Consider the following 27,255-nt stretch of genomic DNA (forward strand, 5'->3'; position numbering starts at 1 on the left):
CAAAACTTTCCAACTTTCCCGCCTCTGCGTATGCGGCCCCTTCCAGTGAGACAATATCCCATAGTTTCCTAAACCAGTCCTGCTCCGCGGGAATCACCGGTCTTTTCCAGTTTTGAGCGATTAGCCCCATCGCCACTAGGGTAAAAACCACTTTCGCCTTGCGGCTCCCCCGACCCCCTCCCATCCATTCCTTCACAGTCTTCCCCAACAACATCTTTCGTGGATCTTGGCCGTCTCTCGACCCTAGGGCGGCAGATTGGGCCTGCTTCATATCACGCCAGAAGGGTCTAATGGGCGGTCAATCCCACCATATATGTGCAGCTGTGCCCACCTCCCCACATCCCCTCCAGCAGGCGTCAGAGGCCATTGGGTAAAACGCATGCAACCGGTCAGGGGTGTAATGCCAGCCAAACATATTCTTATACCATGCTTCCTGTAATTGAGAAGCCCTAGCCACCTTAGGGATTAACCTCCACAATGCCTCCCAATCTCCCCACACCATCTCCCCCCCCTGCTGCCCCCACCTCTTCATATACGGCCATGTAACCTTTGGGGTCGAGCTCTCTAACAGCTTATATAAATCCGAAATAAGACCTCTGGAACCATCATGGGTTAGGAGATAACTCTCAAATTGTGTCAGAGCGCGTATTGCTGCCTTCTTAACTTCCGTTGACATGACCCAGTGTCTAATTTGAAAGTATCGGAGCCTTTCCCCCTCACCAACTCCAAAATGTAGCTTACATTCCTCAAATGTTTTTACTCCCTGGGCAAGAAACATATCTTTAAGGGTCCTACATCCTCCTTCCTCCCACCTCCGGAACGCCCCTCTCTCCAGCCCTGATGTGAAGTCCCCGTTATTAAATAGCGGCATAAATGGGGACGGGAAGGATGAAATCCCTCGCTTCTCCCCTGCCCTGTCCCATGTGTCTACCATACCCTTTGTAATATCACTCAGATATATATGAGGCGGCCTCAGCCTTCGGGGAAGCCACAGTACTTCACCCAGGTGGTGTTGGGCCACTGCCCTATCCATTTTCACCCAGTGCTTATCATAGTCTGCCGCAAACCATTCCCTGATCACCCGGAGAAGCGCAGCCTCGTGGTAGCGCCTGAAATCCGATAGACCCAAGCCCCCGTGTCCTCTGGACGCCATGAGGAGGCGCCAAGAAACATGCAGCCTCCTTCCTTCCCACACAAATTGCCTGGCCACTCGGTCCAGCTCCTTAAAAAAGCCTGCAGGGATAGACAGGGGGATTGCCTGGAACAGATAGAGTATGCTGGGAAGGATTACCATTTTCAGTGCTTCCCCCCCTCCCAAGCCACGAAATCCTAAGGTTGCTCCACCTACTCAGGTCTTTTCTGATAGCCTTCAACAAGGGAGGGTAATTCTCGCTAAACCAGCCGTCTAGGGAAGGGGTCACCCGAACTCCCAAGTATCGCAACCCGCCCGGGCTCTACTTGAACGGGGAGAGTGCCTGCAGTTCTTTTGCCTCGTCCTCCCCCAGGGATAGATTCATCAGTTCGGATTTCTGCCAATTTATCCGCAATCCCGACACCCCCCCAAATTCGGTCAACACCTCTATGCATGCCTTGATGGATCCCTTCGGCTGCGTCAGCATGAGAAGCATGTCATCCACGAAAGCCGCGACCTTGTGCTGATGTCCCCCGAAAGGTACACCCTGCATCCTGTCTGTCCCCCTTATAGCTATCAACAGGGGTTGTAAATATATAGCAAAAAGCAAAGGAGACAGAGGGCACCCCTGTTTCGTTCCCCGCTGAAGCCTAATTGGATGGGATACCTCCCCATTAACTGAGATCCGTGAGCTAGGGTTTTTATAGTTTGCAGCAACCATATTTATAAACGCTGATTCCAGGCCCATTGCCTCCACAACCAAGAACAGAAACGACCACTCCACCCGATCAAACGCCTTTTCAGCGTCGAGTGCCAAGAGGATCGCTGGAGTGGCCGTCTTCCGTGTTTTCTCGACTATGTGAGCTACCCTTCTGATGTTGTCAGCCGTCTGCCTCCCAGCCACAAACCCTGTCTGATCCTGGTGAATCAGCGAGGGGAAGTGCTTTTCCAGCTGTCTGGCCAATATTTTAGTATATATTTTAGCCTCCGTGTTTATGAGGGCAATGGGCCGATACGATGTGCACTCCTCAGGGTCTTTACCCGCCTTGTGTATGAGTGTTATTTTGGCCTCTTCCCTCAAGGGGATTGACCACCTCTAGCCCCGAAAGAGTTGAACAGTTGTGTTAAGTGTGGAACCAACAAGTGGGAGTACGTTTTATAAAACGATGCCGGGTAACCGTCTGGGCCAGGAGCTTTACCACGGGGGAGAGACCGCTATAGTGGCTCTAACCTCGTCTTCGGTGATGTCTTGGCCCAACTCGCTCCTCTCGGCCTCGGACAGCCGCGGAAGGGGGAGAGCCCAATAAAGTCCCTCTGCGGTCCCAATGCCGTATTCTGTGAATAATGTAATTCCTCATAAATCTCCGCCAACCTCCCCTTGATCTCTTCAGTCCGAGTGAGCCTTACCCCCCTCTTATCCCTCAAGGCCACAATCACATTCCGTTCCCTATTTCCCCTCAGTAAACGTGCCAGGAGTGAGTCCGCCTTGTTGGCCTTTGCATAGAGTCTTTGTCGAGCTCTTAGCATAGCTGCCTCGGCATTTTTAGTCCTCAGGATTCGCAACTGACCCTCCGCTGCCCTATACTCCTTGTACACTTTTCTGGTGGGGTTCTTCTCCATGCGCACCCTGGCGGCCTCTAGTTCACCTTCCAACTGTACCTCTAACCCCTTTAATAATCTATTTCTCTCCGCCTGCAGGGCGATCAGTTTCCCTCTCAAGGTTGGTTTGAAGGCATCCCACCTAGTCTCTAAACTCATATCCACACTGTTTTTCCGCACAAAGAATTCCTGGATCTTGCCATCTATCTCCTCCCTCATCGCCTGATCCCTCAGAAGCGCCTCTGGGAATTTCCAACTCCACACCCCGTGCCTACGCCCCCCAGTCGTAGTGCCATTCGGACCACCTTATGATCAGCAATCTCCATGGGGCCTAACTCTACTGACTCCACCCCTCCAATCAAGCTCGCCGACACCCAAATGTAATCAATTCATGACTGAGTTCCATGCACCTCTGAGAGAAAGGTAAATCCCTCCTCCTCCCCCCTTAGTGCCCTCCACACATCCCGCAGACCCGCTTCCTCCCACCGTCCCTTTAATTGAGGCAAAGCTACTGCACCACCACTACCCCTCCCCTGCTGTGTGCCGTCCTCCCTCCTATCTCAAGCCAGGTTGAGTTCACCCATCAGAACCACCTGCCCTCTCGCAAATTCCAATAAAGTGCCCAAGGTCTCCCGGAGGAACCAATCCTGGCCCGCATTTGGGCCATACACCGAAGCTATTGTGTATGGAGCGCCCATGTACTCGCCCCTCACCATGATAAACCTGCCATTCTTGTCCCGGAGGGTATCATGCACATGAAAGTCCATCCCCCTCCCGAATGCCAGTGCCACTCCCCCTTTCTTCGTGGGGCCCGACGCGAACAATATTTGCGGATAGCCTTTCAACCGCAGGCGATGCTGGTCCTTCCACAGCAAACGGGTCTCCTGAATCGCCAAAACGTCTGGCCTCTGGGACCTGGTGAACTGCTCTAATTTCGTGCAATTTAGAGGGGAGTTCAAACCCCTAACATTATGCATTAACCACCTGAATACTGGATTGGTGACTTGCGCGCATGCCCTGCACAGCGCCTGCCCGTCGCACCCGGTCCCTCCCTGCGCCCCAACCTCCCTTTCCCCCATCAGTAACTTTGGAGCCTCCTTTGTCCCTCTGCCCCTCACCTCCATGGTTCGCTCCCTTAAAGTCCAAGCTTACCCCCGAACGCTACGACCACAAACCAACTCCCCCCCTTCAGTCCTCCCACCCTGAATCCCCAACTTAGGGTGAGAAGCCCTCCCGCCCCCCTCCCATCCCACGTACCAACTCCCCAGAGCAGCCGCTCCCTCTGCTCCTTCCTCCCCCCTCAAACTGCATTGCCCTTCTTGATCCCAGTATGTTGCACCTCCAGCCCCAAAACCCATCTGCCACCTTTGCGGGTCCACCACCCCTTACCCATCAGGTTGTTGCGTATGTCACTCCCCATGCCAGCAACTATTCACTCTACTTAGGAGCCTACTCGCCCTCCCTGGATGGTCTACCATTCCCTCGAGTGCCCTTCTGCTTTTTATCCCCCACCGTCGACCATTCCCATACCCTTTGCCTTGGCCCACCACTTGCCACCGAACCCTCACCCCAGGAAGCCCTCCCCTCCAAGTCAATTTGCAACACATCAGCCCCTTCCTGGACAGACATTATCCGTTTCTGATGGCCCTCCCAGTCAAAAACGAGGCCAAATGGAAAAGTCCACCTATAGCGCACTCCTCGCTCATTCAATACCTTCAGCACTAGGGCCATCTGTCTCCTCTTTATCAAGGTGACGCTTGCCAGGTCTTGGTATAAAGCTTTATGGTGGCCTTTAAACACTATTGGCTCTTTTTTCCTCGCCGCCTGGAGAACTGCCTCTTTCTGAGCATACCTGGTGAAGGCCGCGAGGACATCCCTGGCTCTCGGGGAGGGCCCCCTGGATAGCCTGTCCACTCTGTGGACCCGGTCCAGCTCGATGCTTCCTGGGGCAGCCTCCCCAGTATTTATGCGAAAAGGCCATGAATCTCTTGTTTTAAGTCCTTTTTCCAAGACCGACTCCGGCATTAACTTCACTCGTATGTTGATCCTTCGGGATCTGTTCTCTAGATCCTCCATCTGTACCTCCAAATTGTGGGTTGCCACGTCAAGGCGCTCTATGGCTTCACTGTTAGCAGTAGAATCCTTTTCCACTTCCTGAAGCCCCCTTTCCAACAGATCCGTCCTCTCCCCCAGCTGCCTTAAGTCTCGCTTGATTTCCCCCAGCGCTTCGTTTAAGTCTGAGCGCATAAGCTGGAACTGCTCCTGGAATGTCTTGGCCAAGCTGGAGTGGAGGGCCTGGATCTCACCCACAAAGTCCTGCCTATTCACCGGGGATAAGTCCCTCGTCTCCCCAGCGGGTCCCGTCCCCTCAAGCCCTTCGTTCCCTCACGCCAAGCCATCCCCTCTGTCCTGCACAGACCATAAGAAATGGCGGGTACTTTGTGGGTCCCGTGGGTCCTGCGATGACTTGCCGCTTTTCCCTTTACTCCGTGCCGCCATCGCTTCAATTTCTAGTGCACAAAGTGGGGCCCGGCGCTTTCCTCCCCTGCAGTCTTTCACCTCCTGGCGGAGCTGCCCTGCTCCCTGCTAACTTCACCAGGGCTCGCCTGCCCACGCGACTCCTAGCGCGAGCCGCCGGCACACCGAAACCTCCCCCTCGAGAGCCTTCCCCACCAGAGCCTTAAAATATGTTTGCGGCAGCTGGTGTTCCCAGTGGTTCTCCACTCCAGCGGACCACCAGTGTGGCACCACTGGGGAGCTACAATTGGGTGGGTTGGCTAGATGCAGCAAGGAATAGTCTGACATGCAATGCGGGGGATTGCACCGCCCGGACTGATCCTCAGTAACCAGTTTTGACACTGGTGGACTTATCAGTTTGCCCCCAATGCAAAGCCTTGTGGCAGGGGGCGCTACGGGCTTCTCAGCTGAAGTTACTCCCGAGTAAGGTCCTATAGGAGGCCCCTCGGGCCTCACTGCCACCTTTGTCACCTCTCCAGCCTGAGCACCCAACACCTCAGGAGCGGCTGGCGCGGCCCCCTCCAAGCACTCCTGTTGCAGTCCTCTCTCAGGAGACCGGGGACCCGCCCGCTCCACCTCGGGTCTCGCCCGGGGGTCCCCGACTCAACGCAATGTCTCCGGCAGCCGAGCACGTCTCCCAGGCGGGGACTCGGCCGATCCTCCATCTCCCTCCTTCCTCTGCTGGAGCGGCGGGCACCCGCCCCGAGCTGCTCTGCCTCCCGTGCACCTGCGCTCCAGTTGCTGATCTCAGCTCCCCGCCTCCTCGTTGCCCCGGGCCCGAGCACCCCCGGCCCATTGACACCCGGCCCGCGGCGCCCGCCGTCCATCCGATGTCGCTCCTCATGCTCCACTCTGCAAGAGGCGGGCTCCTCTGCAGCGGCACAGGCCGATCCGGGCCGGGGCACACGTACTGCCGGGAAACAGCCCTTCTCCCTTCGATCGTCCGGCTTTCCCTCGCACAGGCACACTCGGGGGTGTCTCCCTCAAATTTGCGGGTGAAACCATCTTGTGGCGGGGTGGTGGACCGCACAGTTTCTCCCCTCGGGGCCGGAGCGCGCGGCTGGTATGTCTACCCTCTACCAGCCGCCATCTTGGAATAATTAATTGAATCCCAAGTTAAAGTCACCTAGTAATAGGAGCTGGGTGGAATCTTTGATGCTATTAGTGAGGAGGCTGGATAAGTCTTCCTCAAAGTTACCTAGTGGGCCTGGTGGTCTGTACACTAGAAGAACGGTTAGTGTGCTGTTATTAGAGATGGGTATTTTAGCAGAAGTTCGCACAATGTAATTGCTGGCGGTGGGGTGAGTCTTACAGCTAGCTTCATTTTGGCAATGATGGCCATGCCGCCTCCTCTGGAGTTAGGCTGATCAACTCTTAGTATATTGTAGTTGTCTGGTATGGCAATCATGAGTGCGGGACCTGCGGCATCATGGAGCCATGTCTCAGTGACAGCAAGAAGATCTAAGTTATCCATAGTGAGGATGTCAGCAATTTCTGTGTTGTGTGCTATGAGGGACCTTGCATTGATAAGGGCTCCTGATAGGGTGGGAGTTGTAGTTGTGTCTTGGAAGAGTCTAGGACTCGGGTGGTTTGGTTTCTTCTGTTTGTAGTGCAAGCTGATTTGTAATTTAGGACACTTTACAGCCGCTAAGGCAAGAGGGTTGGGGTTAGTGGCAGTTGGAATAGATATAAGGCCTGATAGACTAGTTATTTTGTTTTTGAGGTCGTAGAGTCGAGGCAACCTTGCTCTAAGTCGTGAGTTTCTCTCTTGCAAGTTGCAAGGTGTAGAGTTGGTACAGGCCATTATTATGGTGATAGTTTGAATGGTCAAGGCTAGGGACCAGGGTGTATATAAAAGGCAAGTCTTGCTCATGTTGGGCAGAAATAGCACCTAGGTTTGACAAACCCAGTAGGGACTAAAATGCAAATATGCTACCGCAGTGGCACCTAGATTTAACAATCCTATTCAGGACTAGAATGCATACAGGCACTAATTCAAATGCATAAACAAGGACATCTAGAATCAGATTTAGCAGTGAGAGCCAGAAAGGGGCTAATTCAAATGCATAAACAAGGACATCTAGAATCAGATTTAGCAGTGAGAGCCAGAAAGGCGCTAATTCAAATGCATAAACAAGGACATGTAGAATCAGATTTAGCAGTGAGAGCCAGAAAGGCGCTAATTCAAATGCATGAACAAGGACATCTAGAATCAGATTTAGCAGTGAGAGCCAGAAAGGCGCTAATTCAAATATATGATTACATGTCCATGCAGCAAATATTATATAGGTAAAACAATACGGAAAGTAAAAACCTATATGATAGAACACAGAAGCTGCATCAGAAATAAAACTTTAATGGCACCTATGGTCAAACACTATTTAGAATACAACCACTCAAGTGAAGATTTCAAATGGACAGTTCTGCTTATGATCAAAGGCAAAGACCCCCTGAAAAAGAAAAAAATACTACTTGAAAGGGAGCAAAGACTCATTTTCCAGACCCAAAGTGACAAAACAGGGCTCAACGAAGCAATAGAATGGCACAAAATATAATCTATCTGCCCTATCGGCTCTAAGAGCCATTTTCGTATTAGCCACAGAGCGGAATGATTCCATTTTTGAATACAGACCTCTAGTTCTCCACAGAGGTTGGATACTATTCCCCTGAGTATATATAACCACTCACTACTAATCCATATAGAACTACAATGGAATTTATAATATACCGCGTTAGAGAGTTACAAGGGAATATCTAGTAACCATATGGCCTTTCTTCACGGTCTATCGTGTATATATATTCCCTCCTTACAGAGGTTAGCTGTTTATACTCAAGTCTTATTCAGTTAATAATATACCTCTATTAGCGGTATTATGACCGTTCCCTGCTTATCTACTACTCATTGACACTAAGCTAACAGCGCGGTAACTTCCCGCGATCAGCTTGGAGATTAAAAAAGGACTACAGAGCCTATATAACTTCCTAAACCCAAGATGGCGACTGCTATCCACATTGAAACAGCGTCGCAATGTTGTTGGGAGCGAGCAAGCACAATCGATCAGACGGAGTCAAACGAAAGAAGGTAACCACTCTACTTTTTTCCTTCACAGACTTTTCTGTAAATATCAGGGAGAAAACGTACCCCGAGATACTGACAAAATAGGCTTTTTTAGAACTGCCGACCTAACAACTAATAGCCACTATCCGTTTCATTTTACTTCTAGAAACCCACTTACGGTTTTCACACTGGCAGATACCAAAGAAGACTTTATTTAGTAAAGCCACCAACAGCATGCACTACTCGTACATCATTAAGGTGAGCTCTCAATACAATGTCTACAATTATATGCCCACTACTTCTTAACACAACTTGAGGTTACAAGAGTAAATAAATCTTTTTCAGACTCATTTGAGTACCTTTGCTCTATGAAAGGACCAGCTCTACACCGAAGGACTGATTACCTGTTAACCTCGGTCCCAACATTGTTAAAATCTTGAAGAATTGCCCCTCAACTTATGGTAAGCAATTATTGATTACACTTCATGCGTTTAAGGAGATTAAGCCAGTCTAAACTGACAGCAGTTTTTTAACTTATACATATTAAACTTGCAGGTCCTAGTAGCCCTATTAAAGCACCCACTATGGACCTAGAGGATTAAAGCCTGCATTATACAGGAATACCCCTCCTCAAGAACCACTCGTCTACGACTAGACTAGGTAATTATTTAACCTAGCCATGTCTGATAAATTAAATTTATCTACAAAGTGCAATTAGCATCTAAAGCTTTTATCCTTTTATACTTTCTTGTGATCTACAGCTACAGCAAGAACATACACGTTTAACACTAAACACTGGCAACAAAAACCATCAACCCAAGAGATGCACAATGATAGCACGCTCTAATATTGTTGTCTTAGTTGTTGTTTTTTAGAATATGACACTACTCCTGAAGAAAGTTCTATGACTTGTTGTAAGAACTGAAACATGTCTTCTTCTTCTTCTTCTTAATTATCGGAGGCGTGTCGAGTTCTACCATCTAGAATTAATACTAGACTGATGATTTAACAACCCCAACTTAGGTCCCGTGAACAGTGTGAGACAGCAACTGCTCCCCACACTGATTACTGAACCAAACTCCTGTCAGTAAGACAGAAGCCACTAATTCCATTGGCAAAGTTTAAGTGTCACAACAAAGTTGTTTGTCTTTTCAAACAATGCACGATTGTTTTACGTAAAGTGAATAGGATTGACCCACCGCTTTTTTAAGCTATTATGTGTTTTCTCATAGAAATGATTATTAAAAACGGATTGAATCATTTGTTCTACAGCGCTAATTTAATGAATGTTGACTGTAAACTGTTGATAATAACTAACTACCTCCTATGTCTAACAGTTCTTCTCTTCCTTGCAGGTGCAGGCCAGGAATGCTGAGGACAGATCGCGGTGAATGTCACGCTGCGAGTGCAGAGCAACGCGAAGCGTGTGCTGCAGCTCGGGCGTGGCTTAAATAGTCTCTAGGTATCCCAGGTGCCTTCAGGCCTGATCACACCCTAGATGCTAGACCGCATGGTTCAGTTCTGAACTGAACCATGTGGGGGCAGCCATGTTGTTCCATTCCCATTGAGAGCTCCAGCTCCTTCTTCTGCCTTATGGCGCCAGGACTGACTCCAGGAGAGTCTTGGGGGCATGATTGGGCCCTTGAGGCCATACGGGGACACTGTGATGTGGCCCAGAGGCCCTGAGTACCAGGTCCTGGGGCTATGGCCATGACCATAGGAGGAGTGGGATAGACGTGAGTACCGGTGAAAGGAGAAACCAGGAGCAGGTGGAAAATAGGAGGAGTGGGATAGACGTGAGTATGGTTGGAAGGAGAAACCAGGAGCAGGTGGAAAATAGGAGGAGTGGGATAGACATATGTAAGGGTGGAAGGAGAAACAAGGAGGCAGCGGAGGTATCAGCTAAGAAGTCAAAGGGGGGTAAATAGAATATCAAGGTGGAGTGGAAAGAATCTCACAGAGGATGATACATTTTTGTGGAGAGTCTGAGCAGTGAAAAGCCAAGGTGGGAAGGAGAGGGGTGGAGCAGGATGAGAGGGGCAGAGCAGGATGAGAGGGGAGTGGCAGGATGAGAGGGGCGGGCCAGGATGTTTGGGGCAGAACAGGATGAGAGGGGCATGGCAGGATGAGAGGGGCATGGCAGGATGAGAGGGGCAGGGCAGGATGAGAGGGGCATAGCAGGATGAGAGGGGTGGAGCAGGGTGAGAGGGGCGTGGCAGGATCAGAGGGGCAGAGCTGGATGAGAGGGGCGGGGCAGGATGAGAGGGGCAGAGCATGATGAGAGGGGTGTGGCAGGATGAGAGGGGCATGTCAGGATGACACATGAAGGAAGGAAGCTAGAGACAAGCAGGACGCGCCAGCTAAGAAGGAGGAGATGCCCAATCCAAGGGAGAAGAAGCCAGAGAAGTGGTTGAGACCCACTCACTGGGCGCGATTGTGGCAAGGTCCATGATCAGCTCCAATGGGGTTAAGGTAGAAATTCCAGAGCCCAAAGGGATTTTGGCAAAGGTCTAGGGGAGTCTGATGCCTGACCCAGATCTAGGGGACCAAGCGCACCCAGAGTGGTGTGAACGACCCTGACCACTTCTACGAAAGCCAAACATCCAACCACGCGAACCATGAAAGAAGTGCAGGGCCACTTAAAACCATGAAGGCTGTTAGTGGCTTTCTATCTCCTGTTCAGGGTGGGCATCAACTAGAAAGGGATAGGGTGACGGGCCACATCTCTCCAGAAAGTCTGATTAGCTTATGTTACTATGACCTTCCCTCAACCTTGCTTCCATTAAACCTCAAGCCTTAGTTTATCTGTTGTTAAATAAAGATCATTCAACGTTGAGGTCTTGGCATCAAGATGAATGTTCAATCGGAGTGCTCTCTTTTCTTTTCCACCAGGACTCGCATGCACCGGTTCCACACATACATGGAGCTGTGAGACGGCAGCACCCTTGAGGTGCCATCCAACCTCCTCAGATGCATATATTCTGATTCTGCCCAGGTGTGGCTGGGCAAGCGATGCACCACACCACACCTGATTGAGTGGGCACGAGCAGACCTGTCTCTGTTTCCAGACACAGCCTGGCTGCCGTAGCTATGAGGCTGAGTAGACCACCCTTCTCAGCCATGATCTCAGCTCTCCCTAAAATGGCGACGGCTACGCAATCTCACCCCATTGTATACAATTGCATGCTGGGAACATAGACTACCTACTTGTGGCTTTATGTTCTTACAAATATGAATGCTGATTATTTTATCGAATTCAAAAGGAGAAAACGTTAAGTTGCACCTATCAGGACTGGGAGCTGTAATGTGCAAGTTGCAGACAGAGCATGACCTTGCTGAGTTACCATAGTGAGATTGTCTTGCAGTGTAATTGCTCTTCGTAGGCTATGCCCAAATAATAGAGGTGACAGGTCTTTAAGATAACAAACACAAACTTTTCACAGTACACAAGAGATAACGATTGACTTTGCCAATGCAGGTTTTGTTACTCTAGTCAAATAGGAATCCCAGCATTAGAACATCCCATGCAGGTACCTCTCAGCGGTCTCATGCACCTCAGGTCGCAGCGGTAGCGGCAGCATTTCAAGTCCCCTGAGCAGTCTTTGTCCGTCTGGCAGTGGTCCTCTTCACTATAGCGACACCTGAGGCCACTTGGCTCGCATATTCCTGGTTTTCCTTTGGCTGATGAAAGGGGAAGACTTGGAACGTTATGCCCACTCATGTGATGTCTCTACAGCAGCAGGATCATACGTTTCAGTGCATTGTAGCCAAGAAGCCCCCCCTCTACTTTAGTCATAAAGCATGCAATACCTGAAGACAGGGTCCCTGGAATGCCCCTCTTGACCCCCATAAGCTTGACAGCCCGAAGAGTCAGAGATGCCAGAAGCCAGTCCCTGGTTGGGGGCCCAGTGACCAATACATATGTGAACAGATATTCTCTCAGACAACCATTTAAACCCTATCCTGCTAACATCATCATGGATACAGGTGCCCCAACACTGATCATGGATCCAACTGCCACGATGGACATGATTGATTAAATGACAAATATCCTGCGGTGCTGATGTCATTAGAGACACCACAACATAGTAACTTTAGCCATGAAGCACATTCTCATCCACATACAAAGTTACATGGACACACACAAAGAACATGCTCGCACAGTTCTGTAGATAGAGGACGGAAATACATACTATCAAAAGCTTTTATTATTTTCCTCATTAGCCAAATGCAGAAAGGGGAAAGACAAGGCAATGAAGCGATGCAGAGCAGGTTTGCAGCAGCGTATTGCAAATAACCATATGGAACTACAGGACCGTGTAAGGAACCCGGAAGGACCCCAATACTACTAAACTGTCAGAAGAATAGGACAATATAGATGTACAGTAATCATAGCAAAATCATCGCAGAGTTACATGAAGCCACAGGCCTCATAACGAAAACGAAGCAAAGCAGAATCAAGCTGCACGCAGCACCAAGCCAGGGCTCACAGCCAAGGTCAGAGGTGAGAAGCACATTCCTTAGCTCAGAGACAAAGATCCATCTGCAGAAAAACAGAATACATCCTCACTCATTACAGAGCCGAAAGCTCAATGTTGCTGTCTTCACCCATGTGGTACAGCCAAGCCGAACAATGGCTATTTACCCATGGTGAGAAGAAGAGCAGTTCCCAGCGAAGCAGACACCGAATGATACATACAGTGTTTTACAATGTTGCAACCATGAAGGCACTCTCAAAGGCAAAGTGGTAATACTGACTGCAACACTGAGAGCACATGGTCTTTCTCATCACCTTGAGAAAGTGCACTGAGCGCTGAGAACAGAGCTGGATCCCAGGCCTGAGGAGATCAGCTCCAGCCAATCAGGGAACACAATCCAGGGGGGGTGGCAGAGGGCAAGGGCCAATGCTAATCCTGGGACCCTGCAACAATGTAATAGATTGTTTTTGGGCAAGGGTCAGGCAAGCCACCTGACATGTGAGGGCCAGTAGAATAACTTCTATATGTGCCAGCCATAGGTGATACCACCCAAATCAACCAATCAGGAGGGCTCTTTCATTTTTGGGGAAGATCCCTGACCTGTGATGTCAGAATGGCAGAGAAACGCCTGACACAGGCCCAGGAGCTGTGATTATTGGAGAATTCTTTCCTGTATGATCCCTGTCTGTTATGGAAAATAAAGGACAGTTCTAACTTGTCCTTGGCTGAGTCCTCCATTTTTATGCCAGGGGAGGGTTTGTTGGGCCCTGGGTGCCTTGAACGGTGAGCTTAATAATAGTAATTTAGCATTTATGTAGCACTACGAACCCTCAGGTATCTGAGTGCTGCTTATTATTACCCACAGTGTGTGGTGCTCATTTATCGACCTCAGAAGAATGAAAGGCTGAGTTTGGCCCTGCCAGGATTCGAACCTGCGTCAGTGGGATCCCAAAGCAAGTGCTCTATTCGCAGTGCTATCAGACCAGCATGTAGAGTGAACTTCAGTCCTCTCTGGCATACCTGTACACACACATGATGCTTTGCACTCTAGAAATGACAGGGGTCCAGATTACATACTCTCAGGTCTTGGTACAAAGTTTGATGATTCAGTTTACATTCATTTCAGTCATATTTTGATGCAGTCGTGGCAAAATGCACAGCAGAATATTGCCCACTTTGGTGATAAATTGCGCTCAGTAGCATGTTCCTCTTGTCATCTGGGCGACTGTTTGAGTCAGTTTGATAAATGTGTGGTCAGTGACAGCAGGTGTAGTCGATAAGACTGGGGATCATCTCTACATAGAAGAAACGTGACAATTGGACCATGTGACACAGCAGAATTGACCAGCTCCTTCCTCCATATTATAGCCAAAATACTGTGGGAGTTCACGATCTTGGAGACTCGGAGATCCATATTATGCAACAGGTGTGAAATTACATAGGGTGAGTGGGGAGCTCAAGGACAATGGACTCTTCGTGGCTTCTATCCCCAGTCTGGCACTTAGAAGCTGGAGGAGTCTTGCATTAAATGCAATGAAAACCACAAATAATAATAACAAGAATATTATGCCAGGCAGGTGAATGGGCACTTTTTTCGAGTAGGCACATATGGTAGCTCTTACGCAAACACCAAGAGCCACTTAAGCACCACCTTGTGGCCAGAAAAGGCTTCAGAGTCGAGAGAGAAGGAAGGGGTTGTTAAGATGCAGAATGTGGTTGGCATGGAAACTGGGCATGCTATTCATGTGCACTGGCTGCAGCACAGATTGCTAAATTTAGTGTTATTCTTCCTGAAGACATACAGGGACAAGAACACAATGCAAACCGGTTAATTTATGAAGTCTGAGTCAAAGTTCCTTGACCAAATCCTTCAGCCCATCCCACCTCCTAATCCTGTACCCGTCCCTGGTTCCAGCCTATTCCTAGTTCTTTGACCAGTCCCTCTGCCCATTCTTACTATTAGTCCCCCACTCAAATCCCCCTTGCATTCCCTTACTCCATTCCTTCATTCAAGGCCCTTGGTCGGGTCCCACGTCTACTGCCTCATCTTAGTCCTACTTCAAGCCCTCACCCCAGACCATCTTTCTAGCCCATTGTCTCAGTTTGTAATGCTAGTCCCGTGCCCCAATCACTTGTTCAGGTGTTACTTTACTTCCTTGTTCTAGTCCCTCGTCCCAGTCCCTCATACCAGTCACTCATCCCAGTCCTTCATCCAAGTCCTACTGCTACCCCCTCATCTGAGTACTTCTCCTGGTACTCAATACCAGCCCCCTTTCCCATTCCCATTCCTACTCTTGATACCACTCCTACTTGTAGTCCATCATTCCTGTCTCTAATCCCAATCCTGCTCCTAGTTCTGTATTCCAGTTCCTCTCTCCAGTCCCTCAAATTGAACTGTAATGAGAACATCTCAGGCTATCATCCCAATCCCTCAGCCGACACCTAGACCAAGTTTCTCATCGCATTCACTTATACCAGTCCTAAATCAAGTCCTTAGCACCAGTCCATACTATTGGGATAAGTATTGAAAAGAAAACTATGGGGCCCTGTAATGCAAGGCATCTGAGTAACAGTCATACTCCCTAATCACACCCGATAGGTTCATACCTATTCATTATCCCTCATTGAATCCCATCATATAACTGTTCCTGGGGGAAGAGGCAGAACCTGGGTGTTGCGAGGTTGCCACGCTGCATTTGTGCATTTTAGAGCATCACTGGATGAGCCCACTAGAAAAACACCAGCGACCTCAGTTGAGTCCACAATATTACTCACTATGAATAATTAGGATGCCTACAGGCAGTCCTAGATAAAACACACCATGCGCCCACCTTACTGCTGGTGGCCCTGCAGATGAAGGCAAATGGAGGGGAGAGGCTGGATCCTCCTGGGTGGTGGGGTGATGTTGAGAATCCATTTGGCCTGGGGAAGGAAGGCACTCTCTGGTCATAACCCTTGGGAGGGCTAAAGAGGCATGCATAAGTGAAGGACAGGCAGGCCTAAAGGCTTTTGGCAAGGTCAGGAAGTTAGCCCTAAGAGAATTTACCCGAAGCCAAGTAACCCACCTGAGGGGCATAAAAGACTGCAGCAGGAAGGAGCAGTAAAAAGAAGCTGGAGCAGGAGTTGGAAGGAGAGCAGTAGCAGAAGTAGAAGATGCTGAGCACGAGGCTAGCAGTTCACTAGGAAGTGTGACCAGAGAAGGACGCCGGAGCAGAGGAAGAGCAGATTTCACCTGCAGGCTCTGAGTTGGTCTTGTGTTCACAAACCCTGTTTGGCTGCGGCAGCATTGGAAGAGGCTGAAAGAGACAGGCAGTCTTTCCAGGTACACCTAATTGCTGTGAATGCAGAGCTGAAGTCATGCATCCACCCAAGTGTTTAAAAAAGGTAGCAGGTGCCCCTCTCTAGAAAGAACACGGCATGATAAACTGTTCTGTGTTTTTTTCCCACTTTGAGAGTCTGCAGCCATCGCTTTTTGCTCACTATACCTTTCACAGATGGGAAATACCCATTTGCATATCTGTCTTTGTCCCACCCACATGGGCAGTCCAGCACCGAAATGCTATGGCAATTCCCTTCTGGACAAGAGTACCTACAACAACCCCATACACGTGTTTCAGCCTTTTTGGGCCTCATCAGTGAGGTGGAGCTGTGTCTCTCTGAGCACAGTGAGCAGGGAGTCCTCGTCTGGGTTCCCCCAGTTAACTTAGGGTGACTTGCCCCGTGTTCCTTGCAAAATGTTTAAAAAAGGTAGCAGGCCCCCTCTATAGAAAGAACATGGCATGATAACCTGTTCTGTGTTTTTTTCCAACTTTGAGAGTCCACAGCCATCGCTTTTTGCTCACTGTACCTTTCACAGATAAGAAATAACCTTTTGCATATCAGTCGTTGTCCCGCCCACATGGGCAGTCCAGCACCGAAATGCTATGGCAATACCCTTCTGAACAAGAGTACATACAGCAACCCCATATACGTGTTTCAGCCTTGTTGGGCCTCATCAGTGAAGGCGGGACAAAAGACTGATATGCAAATGGATATTTCCCATCTGTGAAAGGTACAGTGAGCTAAAGTGTGGCTGCGGATTCTAGATTGGGTACCCTCCCATAGAACAGGCCATTTATGCCATGTTTGTTCTCATAGACTATTTTTTGATGCATCCACCCAAGGACTGTGTGCAGAAGCAAGCCGAAGGAAGTTAAAGAGTGGAAGACTCTCCTTTCATGAGGCCGGATTGGAGACACCCATGCAGCAGAGGGGTGCGGGTCCCAAGAGTGCCTGTAGCAGTAGCAGTAGAAGAAACCAAGCCGGAAAGCAGAAGGAGGCCAGAGTCGCCTTGATTATTGAGTCATTATTGAGTCAGGAATACCTTGCTGGTAACTGTAGCCGGCTTATTTTATACTCATGCGCACATTAAAGTGAGTAGAAGCTGTTCATAGAAGTGTGAATTCATTCTAACAAAGGGAATTGTATCACAAGGGTATATTAACAAAGCTGAAGTACCCGCATGTAGAGAAAGCACCACTTTTCCCCATTGTTAGATGTAACCTGTTGCCGATCGGCCGCATGTCTCTTGTTAAAGAGGAAAACGGTGCCGGTAAACCTAATGAAGCCGAACTTGACTTTCCTGCAATATTACAAATATATTTACCATCAGAAGAGGTCACGCAGGAAATGGTGTTTCCCAATTGCTTGGAAGCTTTACGCTGACTGAAAAGTGGAAACGCTTATCCTTTTAAAGTCGAAGTTCAACATCAGAACGAAATCGTGTGCACCTAATTTAATTTCCATTAGGAAACTAGCTAATTTCAATATACCGAACATTGTTGTAGAAGTTGTAGAAGTGGCTGAAGGTGAATTAAGAACAGGTATTACCGAAGCCAGTAGACTAAACCCTGTTAAAGTGAAACCAGCTAATTTAAGAACTAAACATCACTACTTTAAAGTCGCTGAGGCTACTGTAACGGCCAAGTCCTCTGATATAATGGTGACAAGGTTGCCCAAGGCCGAAAGAGTGGCATTGCAGCCTAGGGTCAACTACTGGAGGCAAAAGACATATGAAGCTGGGGAAGAGAACTGGGTACTTGTATTACAATCTGTAGAGGCAAAACTGTTTAAGTCAAGAAGAAACAGTCTGGAAGCTAAAGACAGATTTTCTGGTACCTGCAAGACAGAATGGCAAAGAGGCTGCCCTCTCTTGCCATACAAGTGAGAAGAGCGCCTTGCCAACCTGTAGAGGTCAAAGGGCCTCATTACGACCCTTGCGGTAATCCGCCGTCATTACCGCCATGGCGTAATGAACGTTAACGCCGTGGGACGATGGCGTAAAGTGCGCCACATTAGGACCCATCGCGCACGAGCATTACGCCATGGCGGTAATGTAAACAGCGCCATGGCGGTAATGCCCCCAAAACGGCACCTACCGGCATCGTATGCGGCGCAAGGTGCACCACCGCCACCGCCGTACATAGCGGTGACCGTAGTTAGCGGTCACCGCAATTAGCGGTGACCGTAGATAAGCGGAACCGGAAGTAGCGTCACCGCGGCGGAACGGGAAAGAGCACGGCGGCCATCTTTAAAAACACAATCCATTGCCATCCTCCGAAACCACTGGACATCCGAGCCTGAGACCCCGCCAATACCGTCTTCAACCTTCTACCTGCAGGAAGATGCCTAAAGTTTTGAAAAAAGCCTGTGACCGCCAGCGGCAAGACCGCTTCTCCAGAGAGGAGCTTACCATTCTAGCGGAGACCCTCCAGGAGAACGCTGCAGTGGTATTCTCCAACCAACTGACAAGACCGGCCATATCCAAGAAGAAGGCCATATGGGCACTGGTAGCTCAGCGGGTCAGTGCCGTGGGAACAACACCCTGCAATGTCAAACAGTGCCGCAAGCGGTGGGACGATCTCCGGCTCAGAGTCAGGAGCATACTATCAGCCAACATGAACCTGGCAATGGCAACTGGGGGAGGATCGGAGTCCCCTATAAAATTGCAGCCATGGGAGGAAATCTGTGCCTCCACAATCGGAATGCAGAGCATTGAAGGAGTAGGAGGAATGGAGAGAGGAGCCCCGACATCGGGCGATGCAGGTAGGTGGCTCAAATCAAGGCATGCAAATCTCACCTAAGTCCATTCATGTGAAGTACAATGTTGGCCCATAGTGTGAATGCAACACATCAGCAGGAGACTGCCCACAGATACATCCGATCTGCACCCTGTACACATGCAGCACGCACACCCTAACTGCAGGCACCCACATACCTCCATGCTACTTCCACACAAAAGGGAGACAACTTTTTTCCCCTGCATGAAATGTGCCACATGTACTAACTGATGAGATGCCAGTCGCCACAATGCCCGGCCAATGTCCGCAGACCCATCAATAACACTCTCCCTCCTCTGTCCCACCACAGGCTCAAATTCCGACCTTGAGGAAGAGGACACCACAGCCTCCACACCCACCAAGAGGGCCAGGCCAACTGTGCCAACGCCACAACCCTCCACCTCTGTCGTCCCGAGGAAAACACCACAGCAGGCAAAATCCCTGCAAGGGAAACAGGACAGGGCACAGACAGCCACCCCAGCAGGCAGTACAGCAGCAGCAGCAGCAGCAGACATCACACCAATCATGCCCACAGAAGCCACAGCCTCTGCTGCAAGCAGCACAATTGGGGAGACTGCTGCCATTGCTGCCTCCTCCGATAGCGAAGCAGGGATCTTTGAGGAGAGTGATGTCAGAAGCCCCACAGGCCACCCTCATTCCCCCTACCTGTCCCTAAGCAGCCCGCATGCGGATGCCACACAGGGTCAGCCAGAGGATGACGATTGGCCAGCCACTCCATCCCCGCTGCAGGGGCAGATCAGCCCAATGGGAATACCACTGCCATTAGCCATGGGCCAGAATTCCAACCATTCTCTGGAGGCGATTGCCACCCGGCAGCAGCAACTTTCCTCGCTGCTCGAAGAACATGTTGCTGAATGTGGGGGGTCAAGTGCAGCAATGGAGAAATGTGCTGAGACTGTGAAGGCAGCTATAGAGTCGTCCACAAAGGACATCTGCGCGGAACTAGCTGCTGTGCGGCACGCCATCACTGACCTTGTGCAGACAATACGGGCCATGCGTCCAAATGAGCAGGCAGGATCCTCCTCGGTTGCCAGCTCGACACCGAGCAGCCCCATCCGCCGATCGGGGAGGAACCTCCGCAGCACAGGCAGGGGTGCCCCGGGGGCCAGTGGAGGGGGCTGCCAATAGTGGCCGGACAGTGTAGGAATCCTACTACTGACACTGCTGCACAGACCAACTCACACCTTTGTTGGGATTCCAGGGGGGGGGGGAGGGTGGAGGGGGGAGTGGGTGTGTTGGGGTGTGCAGGGGGGTGGCGGGGTGGTGTGTTGGGGAGTTAAGGGGGGAGTTTGGGGGGGTGTGTGTGCAGGGGGGAGGTGGGAGGTGGGAGGGGGTGTGTTGGGGTGTGCAGGGGGGAGGTGGGAGGTGGGAGGGGGTGTGACACGACAGTTCATAGTTCAAATACACTTTTTCGTTTCAAAAAAGGAAATGTGTGGACATTTTCATTGCGTATGTGTGCTTTATTGGTGTCCAGTCCTCAGTGTGCATGCCCCAGAGTCACACAGTGCCCCAAGTGCAGTCTCCATGCGATGAACACCAGCCGTGTGTGCTAGAAGCAGTGGTTGATGATACTTTGGCGCATGGCACGCCCCTCCTGTGCATCGCCTCCTCCATGTGGTGGCGCCCCTTCTGCACCCTCCTCATCCTCATCCTCATCGTCAGGTGGTTGCAGTTCTGCGTCAGGGGGCAGGGGCACATTCCGTCTGACGCACATATTGTGCAGCATGACACATGCCATGACGATCTTTGCCACCTTCTCATGGCCATACAGGAGTGCCCCACCAGACCTGCTGAGGCTTCGGAATCGTGCCTTCAGGAGGCCGAATGTCTGCTCTATGACCACACGAGTACGTGTATGTGCACGGTTGTAGTCCTCCTCGTGCTGGTTCTGCGGGTTCCGGACTGGCGTGAGGAGCCACCTCTTCAGGGGGTAGGCTGCATCACCTGTATGTAGGCGAGAATGTATGTGTCAGTCATGTTGTCTGATCAGGAACATGATGTCCCACCATGGCTGGCATGGAACTGTTACCTTGGCTCACTTCTACATGCACTAATTGATTCACACTATGCAACCAGTATATGCTCATTGCTGCCATGGCCTGTTTTGCATGCCATCACCCTATGTATGCAGAAGGGTTTTGTGCATTGTGAGTGGCCTTCCTCTGTATCCGTTCTCTGTGTTACTCACAGCCAGGTGGAGTATGCATCATCCCCCCCCCCTTTCAGCCAGGTGGAGTATGCATCATCCCCCCCCCCCTTTCAGCCAGGTGGAGTATGCATCATCCCCCCCCCCCCTTTCAGCCAGGTGGAGTATGCACTGGTACGTCATTCCCATGCCCACTTCCATGACATCGCACTCACCGAGTAGCCAGGATCTTGGGCCTGCATGTCGCTCCATGTAGCGTGGTATTGTGGAGTTCCTCAGGACCATGGAATCATGGGTTGATCCGGGGAATCGGGCACAACAATGTGTGATGATCTTGTTGGAGTCACAGACCATTTGCACGTTGACAGAGTGGAACTGTTTCCGGTTGCGGTACGGTACCTCCATGGCACGTGGAACCACCAATTCCACATGGGTGCAGTCGATGGCACCAATGCAACCGGGTATGCTGGCTAGTGCATGGAAACCCACTTTGGTGTTTGCAATCTCCTGGGCAGTCCGTGGTAATGAGATGTGGTCGTCTGTGTGCTTGAGGAGGGCATCGAGCACTTGGATGAGTGTTCGTGAGAATAATGGTTGTGAAATGCCATGCAGGTGCCCCACTGTGTGCTGGTAGGTGCCTGTGGCCAGGAAGTGGAGTACAGCCACTACCTTCAGTAGGGGGGGGGTGGCGGTTGGACTTTCTATCATGCTGACGATGTCGTTGTGTGTCATGTCTACGATGGCGGTGATGGTGTCCCTGTCCAAACGGTACAGGGTGTGGATCTGCTCAGCAGTGAGGTTGTTTGGATTGGCTCTGATGCGTGGGATTGGGGGCTGCCTGCGTGGTGGCACTGGCTGTGCTGGTGGGGCTTGCTGGGCCTGCCTTGCCCTCCTTCTCCTCCTGCGTCTCCTCTGTGCTGCCTGTTGTTGTTGTTGTTGCTGTTGCTGTTGTAGTAGCACATGCATTGCTATCAGGTCCTCCAGCCCCAACATTGCTAGTCGTATTGGCATCATTGTGGAGTGTGACTGGGTGTGGGTAGGGGTGGGGTGTGCTCTTTTTATACTCCCCTGAGTCTGTATTGCCTTCACCTGTGCTGTTTCTGTGCACCTGTGGCAGCTGCATTCACTTGAATTGGCCCTTTACGGTTGGTTCGCGATGGCGTTATTTGCACCATGGCGGTAAGGTACTTAGCGGCCTCATTGATGGCGTTAGGTGCATGTCCGCTTGGGTCGGCATTTGCGTGCCTTTCCGCCATGGCGCTAAGTACGGTGTGGGCGGTCGCGTGCGCGCACCCTTAGCGCTGTTTGCGGCAGCGTTAACTACGATGCCGCTATTGGCATCGTAGTTAACGGTCACGGGTCATGATCGTACCTGGCGGAAAACGATGGCGGTAAGCATTTACCGCCATCGTTTTTCGCTTAGCGCCAGGGTCGTAATGAGGCCCAAAGAGTCTTGTGGAAGTTGCCTAAAATTCCGAGATGTAGTAGCAGCAGTAGAACTATGGTTATCGATACCTTTGTCAGAACTGTATCAGTTGAATGCAGTAGAAGCAGAAGTCAACTGTGGAGCAAGGAAGTTTGCTCTCGCAGTATCATTAGCAGAAGGGATTTGCTACGAAAGAACAAAGCCTAAGAAGAAGCATCCTGACAACTGTATTTAAAGACACCACAGAAGTTGCAATAAGAACAGTTGTAGTCAAGCAACTTTACCCATTCTTCCCTGGAGGGAGGTCATCCAGGAATAAAATTGGTACTGTTGTTTTCTTTGTGGAACTTAGAAAGGGAATCTTTTCATCAGGCAAATAAGGAACTGTTACCAGTGGATTTCCATTTGTGTTAACCTTTGCTTCTTTGGAACTTTTCAAGACTTGATGTAAGACTTTTATTTTCTTGGAGGAAATTGACTTTGGGACATTTCTGGGGGAGCAAGACCTGCCCAGGACGATTAGAAGTCATACAATACACTAGTTGTTTGGTAACCTTTTATTTATGTTGTTTTTATGTTGCTTTGAATGTTTCTGTTTAGTGTGATTGTTAATTGTGTGTATGATAGGAGGTTTTCCCTTAGATCCTAGACTAGGTAGGGAATCCCCTGGTAGAGTAGGTTTAGTTAGGGTTTATTTTATAATTTTGTTTAAAATAAAATGTCAAACCTTGAGAAAACTAAACACAGTTGTTAGTCACACATTACTGACCCCTCAAAGGGGTTTCTGTCTCCTCTGGAAGCAGAGGTGTGTTGGCAACTATAAGGGGCCTGATAGTTGCAGTACACTTGACATCAATCACAGCCATCACCCAGTTATAGTGACTGGTAGCGGTCGCCAAATTGATGGAGCCCCTCCTCCCAGATATAATCAGCTGCACTATATTTCAGGAGCAGGCTCAGATGAGATTTAGTGCCTCAGAGGATGTGTGCAACACATCGAGAAGAACTGAAAAGGTAAATTCCAAGCCCATGGCTATGTAGCCCTCAACTTGTTTACAGAAAAAAGCCTCAACTGCACTGGGATTCCAGGCATTACTCTTCTATAGAGTACTCATTTCTGGAGTTTACTTGGGCCACCTAAGATGTATACCATTTCTGTATTATTTGAATGGATGCATATTTCATTTGTGTTGGATGTACATTGTACATTTCCCAAGTGCCAAGAGAAGTCTAGTGGTGAAATGTTCAAACTTTACAATAAAATACAAATACAGGTGTACCTCCTGCTTGTAATGATATATTTAGAGACTACCCCTAAAATGGGGTGTTCACCCCCCCAATTAAAGCATCCCCACTATATAATTGATCTGATTCAGTACTAGCCCTGTCTACAACTCATATAGAGCCACGTAGATGCCTCCCCCTGTGCCACCAATACGCCAAGAACCAAGCTGGGGTACAGAAAGAATATATATTTATTAAAAATCGGTTCCATTAATATGTTCACCAACTGATTACACACGCCGCCTTCTCTGTGGCACAAAACAAAGACTCCTCTTTCGAGAAATATCTTTTGGGTCTTATGTACATGGCACACAGGCCAAATAAACAGTTCACCCTCCTATCCCACAAAAACCCCAAAATTAAACCATACCTTGCAACATCACAAGATCGTGAGCATTAGCCTTCTTTGACAAGATTTAAATTTAAACCAACTGCAATCTTTTTCTGTTTTCAGCAGCAATTTCCCACATGCAGCACTTTGTATATCTAATTTCCCTGCACACTTGTTTGTTTGTTTATTTATTTATAGCGCGCACCAGACCCGAGGGTAAACGGGCGCGTTGTTCAAGAATACTTTAAGCTTTACAGGTTACACATGTTAACAGATTGCAGTTACTTGCATGTAACAGTTACATAATACAAGACAGTAAGTTAAATATACATTGTACAGGATATATACAGTTATATGGAGAGTAAGGAATATATACCGTTATATATAGGGTGTATGCAGAGTGTGTCTTGTTAGTCCGAGGTTATGTAGGCATTTATAGATCATTTTCTTTAATCCACTTGATGCAACTAGATCTGAAGTGTGAGTAGGATTGGGAAGATCTTAGGCAGGGCGGGAGGGAGTTCCACAGCTGGGCAGCTTTGACCAGGAAGCTGTTTCCTCCGGCAGGACTTAGTTTAAATAGGTTTTTCTATTGAATCTTTCAGTTAGGTATTTGGGCGCTAGATCGTTGATACTTTTGAATGTTAAAGAGGCTGTTTTGAGTTTAATTTTGTCCACTGTGGAAAGCCAGTTGGATTGTCTTCTAGCCTCTGAAATATGCTCTCTTCTTGGAATTCCCAGGGCAGCTCTAAGAGCATTGTTCTGTAGTGTTTGAATCTTTTTGCAACGTGTGTTTATTAGACCCTATATATAGTGCGTTGCAGTAATCCAGTTTCGATAGCACTAAGGCTCGAGCAAGGGTGAGGCAATTGGTGGTAGGCAGGTATGGTTTTGCGGCTCTAATCAACTTGCAGGTGTATGCAGTGCTGGATGCCATTGCACTCACATGTTTTGTTAGGGAGAGGCAGGAGTCGAGGTAAAAACCTAATGTTTTTACCTCTTTTGCTGCCTTAATGGTGTTACCATCTATGACGAAAGAGGAGTATTCATCTTTTAGTCTTTTGATGTATTGTGTGTTCCCCAATATGATGAGTTCCGTTTTGTCATCATTCAGGCATAGTCCATGACTGGCCATCCATGCCTGAATGATGAGGTAGATCTTATTCACCAAGGCCAAATCTTGTTCATAATCCCCCGAAAGTGGGATGAGAATCTGAGTGTCATCTGCATAGTTAGTGTAGGTGACACCCAGACTGTCCAGATCATCGAACAAGGGCTTCATGAAAATGTTGTACCTGGTGGGGGAGACACAGGAGCCCTGTGGGACTCCACATGTGATGGATACTGGGTCAGCTGCAGCAGAGGTAGAGAAGACCCTCATGGGTCTACCAGTTAGGAATGATTTGATCCATGCAATGGCATGTGTGGAGAAGTGGGCAGCTGTTTCTAGGTGTGTGCAAAGCACATCATGATCCACCAAGTCAAATGCTCCAGAGAGATCCAGTAGGAGGAGTAAGGCCATCTTTCCGGAATCCCTCAGCTCGTCGACCTGGGTTTTGAGATCGATGAGCGCAGTTTCAGTTCCGTGTTGGGGTCTGAAACCTGATTGTCTTGTGCCTAGAAGATGGTGCAACTCCAGGTGTTTTTGAATCTGTAAGTAGGCTACTCTGTCTAGGATTTTTAACAGGAAAGGTACCGTTGTGATCAGCCTATACTTGGTCGGGATGGATGGGTCCAATGTTTGCTTTTTAAGGAGGGGGAGGACCCAAGATTGTTTGAGATTATCTGGTATTGTGCCTGATGCAAAGGAGGCATTGATGAGCTTGGAAATGAAAGGGGATAGGTCTCTGGCCGTGTCTTTTATTAGTTGGGCTGGGCATAGGTCGCCTCGGCAGTTAGATGGTTTGAGTGAGAGTATTATCTTTTCGGTTTCAAGTATAGTTACTTTAGTAAGGTTAAATTTTTGTTCTGGTTTGGTGGTGGTTGGTAGTTTGTCTCTTTGGTTGGTTGGGGGGGAATATTCTGTTTCTTTTTCTCAATTTTTGTTTGTAGTGTGGCTATTTTGTTGTTTAGTGCTTTTTGAATGTTCGAGCACCACATTTTATTTTTGTCACAGTTATCCTGAAGAGGAATGGGCTTTCCAGTTCCTTTAGTATGAGGAATAGTTCTTTGGTTCCAGATTTAGCCTGCAGTATTCTATTGTTGAAGTTCTCTTGTTTTGCTTTCTTTATTTCATTTTTGTAGGTCTTGGAGGCATTGATGAGTGCAGTTTTATTTGTCTCTGTTGGGGTTAGTCGCAAGGCAGATTCGCATTTGCATTTTTCTATCCTTAGGGATTTAAGGTGTGGAGTAAACCAGGTGTTTAGATGGGCTCTGGGCTTACTTTTTCTCAATCTCAATGGGGCGATAGTATCTAGAGCTACGGCCATGGTAGAGTTAAATTCCTTTACTAGTGTCGAGGTGTCCAGTGAATCAGGTAGGGAGTTTAAGGTAGGGAGGATAAGTGGTAGCAGTTTTTCGGTAGTTATACGTTTTTTATTTCTAGTTGGCAAGGGGGGAGCCAATGCAGTTTCGATGGGTTGGGCCATGTTAACATTTAAGAGGAAAGTTATCAGTGCATGATCTGTCCAGATTTGTGGAGTGATAATGACGATCATTACATTGCAATTATGGTCAGCAACCCAGTCAAGTATTCAGCCTTTTTCATGGGTGGGTTGTGAGATTTTTCAGAAGAAACCTATTTCTGAAATGACATTAGCGATATTAGTTGCTTGCAGGTCTTGAAGGTCATTGTAGCCTAAATTTAAGTCTCCCAGAAGCATGGCTTGTGATGAGTTTTTTAGGTTGTTTGAAAGGATCGTGGAGATGTCCTCCTCAAACGTACCAATAGGGCCTGGTGGTCTGTAGATAAGGTGTATATTGATGGTTTGAGAGGGTGATGTTAGGAGTTTAGCGGTTAATGATTCGCAGGATTTTGTAGTTGAACTTGCTTCAATTTTTAGAGTGAGATTATTTTTAGTAATAATAGCTAAGCCACCTCCTCGAGAATTGACTCTATCTTCTCTGAGTATGGTGTAATTGGGGGGCAAGGCAAGCATCAGGGCAGGTCCTGCCGATTGGTGCAGCCAACTTTCTGTTATGGCGAGGAGGTCATAATCTCCTGTT

At 49.0% G+C, this 27,255-nt stretch overlaps 1 protein-coding gene across 1 annotated transcript in view; it reads right to left on the bottom strand.

Moving 5' to 3' along the window:
- The window catches only part of LOC138452544 (balbiani ring protein 3-like), a 359,195-nt gene that overhangs the window by 95,569 nt on the left and 236,371 nt on the right, over positions 1-27,255 (bottom strand). Inside the window, exon 10 of the mRNA XM_069604989.1 lies at positions 11,841-11,987. Within this exon, the coding sequence (XP_069461090.1) occupies positions 11,841-11,987 (147 nt within the window). The remainder of the gene's footprint in view (positions 1-11,840; positions 11,988-27,255) is intronic.

The sequence above is a fragment of the Ambystoma mexicanum genome, chromosome 4p (assembly GCF_040938575.1).
Source record: "Ambystoma mexicanum isolate Mex_15411 chromosome 4p, UKY_AmexF1_1, whole genome shotgun sequence".
In the NCBI taxonomy this organism is placed as follows: Eukaryota; Metazoa; Chordata; class Amphibia; order Caudata; family Ambystomatidae; genus Ambystoma; species Ambystoma mexicanum.